Source organism: Macaca mulatta, chromosome 7 (assembly GCF_049350105.2).
Source record: "Macaca mulatta isolate MMU2019108-1 chromosome 7, T2T-MMU8v2.0, whole genome shotgun sequence".
NCBI lineage: Eukaryota > Metazoa > Chordata > Mammalia > Primates > Cercopithecidae > Macaca > Macaca mulatta.
The window spans coordinates 146,816,735-146,822,221 of record NC_133412.1 but is presented as its reverse complement, the minus strand read 5'-3'; the positions used below and the strand labels follow the sequence as shown (position 1 = coordinate 146,822,221).

Genomic DNA, 5,487 nt, shown 5'->3' with positions numbered 1-5,487 from the left:
CTCGGCCTCCCAAAGTACTGGGATTACAGACGTGAGCCACTGCGCCCAGCCAGCATTGGCTTTTTCAAGAGGGATACAGCTTTTTTGGTAGGCTTGTCCAAGGGGTCTTCCAGTGCTTCTTTAACCGTATACTCCTGAATCAGTGGCAAAGATTCTGTCTAGGTTAAAAGGCAGTCCTGGCAGGATCAAGCTACCACAGGTAGGGCGTAGCTGTGTTTGAGATGCAGCCATTGATGGTCATGACCACAGCTATATTTGGGAGAAAGCTAGCCATGGAAAATGCCAACTCTGCCCCTTTGCCTGAGCCAATCACTCCAATGTTTGGACCTTTGACCTGCAGATTGAAGAAAAAGAAGGCAAACACGGAAAGAGACAAAGGAAAAATGAAGCATAATTGTTAATGGGATCACCAAAGTCCTCAATAAAGGAGAGTCTTTCTTTTTTTGAGACGGAGTTTTGCTCGTTGCCCAGGCTGGAGTGCAATGGCGCAATCTGGGCTCACCGCAACCTCTGCCTCCCAGGTTCAAGCGATTCTCCTGCCTCAGCCTCCCAAATAGCTGGGATTACAGGCATGTACCACCAAGTCGGCTAATTTTGTATTTTTAGTGGAGATGGGGTTTCTCCATGTTGGTCAGGCTGGTCTTGAACTCCCGACCTCAGATGATCCGCCTGCCTTGGCCTCCCAAAGTGCTGGGATTACAGGTGTGAGCCACCGTGCCTGGCCAGAAAGTCTTTTATGAAGTTATCAGACAACTCTAGTATTTATTTATTAATTCAACAGGTATTTGTTACATATATTTTCCAACCCATTAGTAACACTTGCATTATTCACTCTCTTCTGGAGTAATTCATTCATTTCTCTCATACCACTCACCTTTGGGTGACTTTGCACAAATTTAACTGCCTCTTCAAAGTAATCTAAATTTAAGTCTTTCACGACTGGAGGTAGATCTTCATAGCCAAAAAATGGCAAAGCAGAGTAGCAAAACCTCAACAAGCCAGGAGACTTGCTCAAGATTCACTTAATCCTCCATCGCCAAATATATCAATGAGACCAGGAAAAGGACCATCACCTATAACCCAGGAAAGGGAATGAATCTTGGGCTAGATGACAGAACATTTAATGGACTATAGTACCTAGCCAACATTTTCTAAATAAAAATTTGATCATATAATTTATCTTATTTAAAAAAAAAACTACCTACTCACTTTGAAAAGAAAACATCTGCTTTGGTGGAAATGGATTTATTATTGTGGTTGAAATAGACATTTATTTGAGCTATTTTGAAGCTATAAATGTAAAAATATTTTTTTTTTCCTGTGAGTTAACCATGGTAAATGAAAAAGAGAAAAGAAAGAAAGAAAAATCGCATCAAATATGTGGAAGGTATTTTGGTTTGAAGTACAAGTCCTGATAAGTCTAAGCAAATAGTTATGCAGGCTTTGAGTTATGTAAGAATAAAAATCTCCTTCTTTTTTTTTTTTTTTTTCTTTTTTGAGACAGGGTTTCACTCCCATAGGCCAGGCTGGAGTGCAGTGGCATGCATGGTCTGGACTCATTGCAACCTCCACACCTCCTGGGCTCAAGCAATTCTTGTCCCCTACCGCACCCTGCTAATTTTTGTAGAGACAAGGTTTCTGCCATGTTGGCCAGGCTGGTCTCGAACTCCTGACCTCAGGTGATCCACCCACCTCAGCCTCCCAAAGTGCTGGGATTACAGGGGTAAGCCACTGTGCTGGCCAGATGTCTGCTATTGTTTGTTCGTTTGTTTGTTTGAGAGGCGGAGTCTTGCTCTGTTGCCCAGGCTTAGGTGCAGTGGCATAATCTCAGCTCACTACAACCTTCGCCTGCCAGGTTCAAGCAATTCTCCTGCCTCAGCTTCCCAAGCAGCTGAGACTACAGGCGTGTGCCACCACGCCCAGCTAATTTTTGTATTTTTTAGTAGAGATGGGGTTTCACTACATGTTGGCCAGGCTGGTCTCAAACTCCTGACCTCAGGTGATCTGCCCGCCTCAGCCTCTCAAAGTGCTGAGATTACAGGCGTGAGCCACCGCGCCCAGCTGGATGTCTGGTTTTTAGAATGAGATTTTTAAAGCCAGGTGCAGTGGTTCATGCCTGTAATCCCAGCACTTTGGGAGGCTGAGGTGAGCCGATCATTTGAGGTCGGGTGTTGGAGACCAGCCTGGTCATTGTGGTGAAACCCCAAAAACCCATCTCTACTAAAAATACAAAAAACTAGCTGGTTGTCGTGGTGCATGCCTGTGATCCCAGCTAGTCAGGAGGCTGAGGTGGGAAAACCACTTGAACCTGGGAGGCGGAGGTTGCAGTGAGCTGAGATCGGGCCGCTGCACTCTAGCCTTAGCGACAGAGTGAGACTACGTCTCAAAAAACAAAGAATCCGCCGGGCGCGGTGGCTCAAGCCTGTAATCCCAGCACTTTGGGAGGCCGAGACGGGCGGATCACGAGGTCAGGAAATCGAGACCATCCTGGCTAACACGGTGAAACCCCATCTCTACTAAAATACAAAAAAAATTAGCCGGGCGAGGTGGCGGGCGCCTGTACTCCCAGCTACTCGGGAGGCTGAGGCAGGAGAATGGCGTGAACCCGGGAGGCGGGGCTTGCAGTGAGCTGAGATCCGGCCACTGCACTCCAGCCTGGGCAACAGAGCCAGACTCCGTCTCAAAAAAAAAAAAAAAAAAACAAACCAAAAAACAAAGAATCAAAAAACAAAAAGAAACCCAGACATCCAAATTTAAAGGGCCCTTTGATTTCTCAATAAATTTAAGATACAGTCAGAGTCACCAAAATCCATAATTCAACAGGGATTAAACTATTTTAAAGGCCTAATGAAGGTGTACTATAAAGTGAACTACATGTGTGAAGAGATACTAAACTATCAATCTAATATCCTCCTAATGTTGGTCTATTATTTCTCTTTCAATATTCGTATTGGGGATGTGTTATTCCTTCACTATTCCAAGAGAAGAATTTATCGGCCAGTTGTTTCCTGGTATTTTTCAGATATATTCCTTTGTTATTCCAATTAAAGTATAAAAGTGGTTGGGCTGGGTGGTGAGATCCTGTAGTCCCAGCTACTTGGGAGGCTGAGGTGGGAGAATCACTTCAGCCCCGGAGGGGAGGTTGCAGTGAGCCATGACAGCGCCACTGCACTCTAGCCAGGGAGACAGACTGAGACCCTGTCTCAAATAATAATAATAATTTTTAAAAAGCCAGGCTCAGTTGTGTGTGTCTGTAATCCCAGTACTTTGAGAAGCTGAGGTGGGAGGACTGCTTCAAGCCAGGAATTCAAGACCAGTCTGGGCAGCATAGCAAGACCTCATCTCTAAAAAAACTAAAAGGTTAAAATGAGGCCATGTATGCCTGTAATCCCAGCATTTTGAGAAGATGAGGTGGAAGGATCACTTGAGCCCAGAAGTTCGAGGCTGTAATAAGCTACCATGGTGCCATTGCACTCCAGCCTGTGTGACAGAGCAAGACCTAGTCTCTAAAAAAATAAGAATTTTAAAAAGAAAGATGGCTGGGTGTGGTGGCTCCCCAACACTTGGGGAGGCTAAGGTGGGAGGATCGCTGGAGCCCATGAGTTCAAGACCAGCCTGGGCAACGTAGGGAAACCCCGTCTCTACTAAAAATACAAAAAATTAGCTGGGTGTGGTGGCGTGCGCCTGTAGTCCCAGCTACTCGGGAGGCTGAGGCAGGAGAATGGCGTGAAGCCGTAAGGCAGAGCTTGCAGTAAGCCGAGATCACGCCACTGCGCTCCAGCCTGGGCGACAGAGTGAAATTCCGTCTCAAAAATAAATAAATAAATAAATAATTTACCTGGGTGGCACATGCCTGCTGTCCCAGATACTCTACTCTGAAGGCTGAGGTGGGAGGATCGCTTGGGCTCAGGAGGTTGAGACTGCTGTAAGCAAACAAAAGCATTTAATGCTAGAAATTTTGCAGCAATCTTATGCTTAATATAGCAAACACGCAGGGTGTATGCTCCTAAGGAATAGCGTATGCAGCACTAGGACTCTGGCGGGTGAGCAGCTGGCAGAAGAAAGGTGCATGAGCAGATGAAATTTAGATCCTAGCCACCATTTAACGTTCCACTTGATGTCTAGGAGACAAAATAAGGGATTAAGGAGCTCGCTTTGTTTTCAGATGACAAACCAGCTAGCAAAGCAAGCCAGCTTTCCTATACCAGCCAGTAGATTCACTCACTGTGCTGCCAGGCACTCCGCGGAAAAGGGCCCCGAACCTGATGGCAGCAGGAAGACCCCCCGCAGGCGCGCGGCGCAGCTGGGGGGTGGAGAACCAGCGCTGCACCTGGGCCGAGGCCAGCGCTGGATCCAGCGGCGCCGCCTACTGCAGCGGCGTTAGGTGGACGGTCACCTCCACTTTGAGGGGGTTTTTCAAGGCTGCCCTCGGCATTCGACTGAGGCAGGGATCCTTCGAAGCGGCCGGCATGAGGCTCCACAGAAGCCCCATGGGCCCCACGCCCGTGAAGTCGCCGCCCGGAGCCAGGTCCCTGGCCAGGGCCAGCCCCTCGCCGCTGTCCACCTCGTAGTGGACGAGGGAGTGGAAGAGGCAGCCTCGGTGGCGGACGCCCGACACCCTCAGGGTCACCCGCTCCCCGGAGCCCAAGCCTTCTGCTTTCACATCCGGGCGCTTGTCGGCCATCCCAGTCTTGGGCGTGACTGTCAGGGTCGCGGCCTTTTGGGAGAAAAGGGACGATGTGAATATCGGCCTCCAGGTCTGGAGGGGGACCCCAGAGGCTCGGAGCGCTGCCCGGGCCGCCCTCCACATCGTGCCGGGACCGTTGCGGCTTTGACCTCCGCCAACGTCTAGGCGGCCGGGCGCTGGCGGCCGAGGTTCCGCGCTGAGGAGAAGGGAAGAGTGGGGCCCGGCCTGGCAGCGCGTGGCCCCGTGGGGCAAAACCCTGCAGGGCCACGTGATGGGACCTGGGCTGTTCCCTGCGGCGCCACTTAGCAACGGGCTGCAAGAAGAGGCGACTCCGGAGGGCCCAGGGTCCTTTGAGCTCCTAGAGGTCCCGTGTGGAACCGTCTGGAAGAGGCAGGATCCCCTCGCGAGTTTACCCTGGACGTGTGGCGAATAAAAAACATTTTTAACAGAAAGTGCCGGCCTCTGGCCTCCTCTGAATTCCCTCACTGGCCACCAGGGGTCACTATTCTCTAAACTTGATTGAAGGAGGCCAAGTGTGCTAGGCTCCGAACAAATTCCTTTCCTCCCTTTTAAGTAACCTTTGTCCTGGATTAAGAAAGCCTGTCAAGGTTAAAGTTTAAACGTTTCCGATGAGATACTGAATTGAACTATAAAATAGTAGAGATTGATAATAGAAACTGGTGGAGAGACACTTCCCAAACTTGAATGCCAGCAAAGACCTAAAACGAGCCCAGCGGGACATAGGGGATGAGCGCAGGAGGGAGCATATATTTTGCTTTTTCATTCAGAAAACGGAACTA

General features: G+C 49.2%; 1 protein-coding gene across 1 annotated transcript; it reads right to left on the bottom strand.

Annotated features, from left to right (window-relative positions):
• Positions 1–5,119, bottom strand: LOC144330364 (acyl-coenzyme A thioesterase 2, mitochondrial-like). Its single transcript, XM_077941392.1, has 3 exons — positions 4,226–5,119; positions 3,839–3,923; positions 1–334 (listed from the first exon to the last, which is right to left on the bottom strand). The coding sequence occupies exon 1, from the start codon at positions 4,808–4,810 to the stop codon at positions 4,367–4,369; it is 444 nt and encodes a 147-aa protein (XP_077797518.1). The 5' UTR covers positions 4,811–5,119; the 3' UTR covers positions 1–334; positions 3,839–3,923; positions 4,226–4,366.
• Between the last annotated feature and the right edge of the window lie 368 nt (positions 5,120–5,487).

Excerpts from the sequence above, each read along its gene's own strand:
- LOC144330364 (XM_077941392.1), bottom strand. The coding sequence starts at position 4,810 with ATGTGGAGGGCGGCCCGGGCAGCGCTCCGAGCCTCTGGGGTCCCCCTC.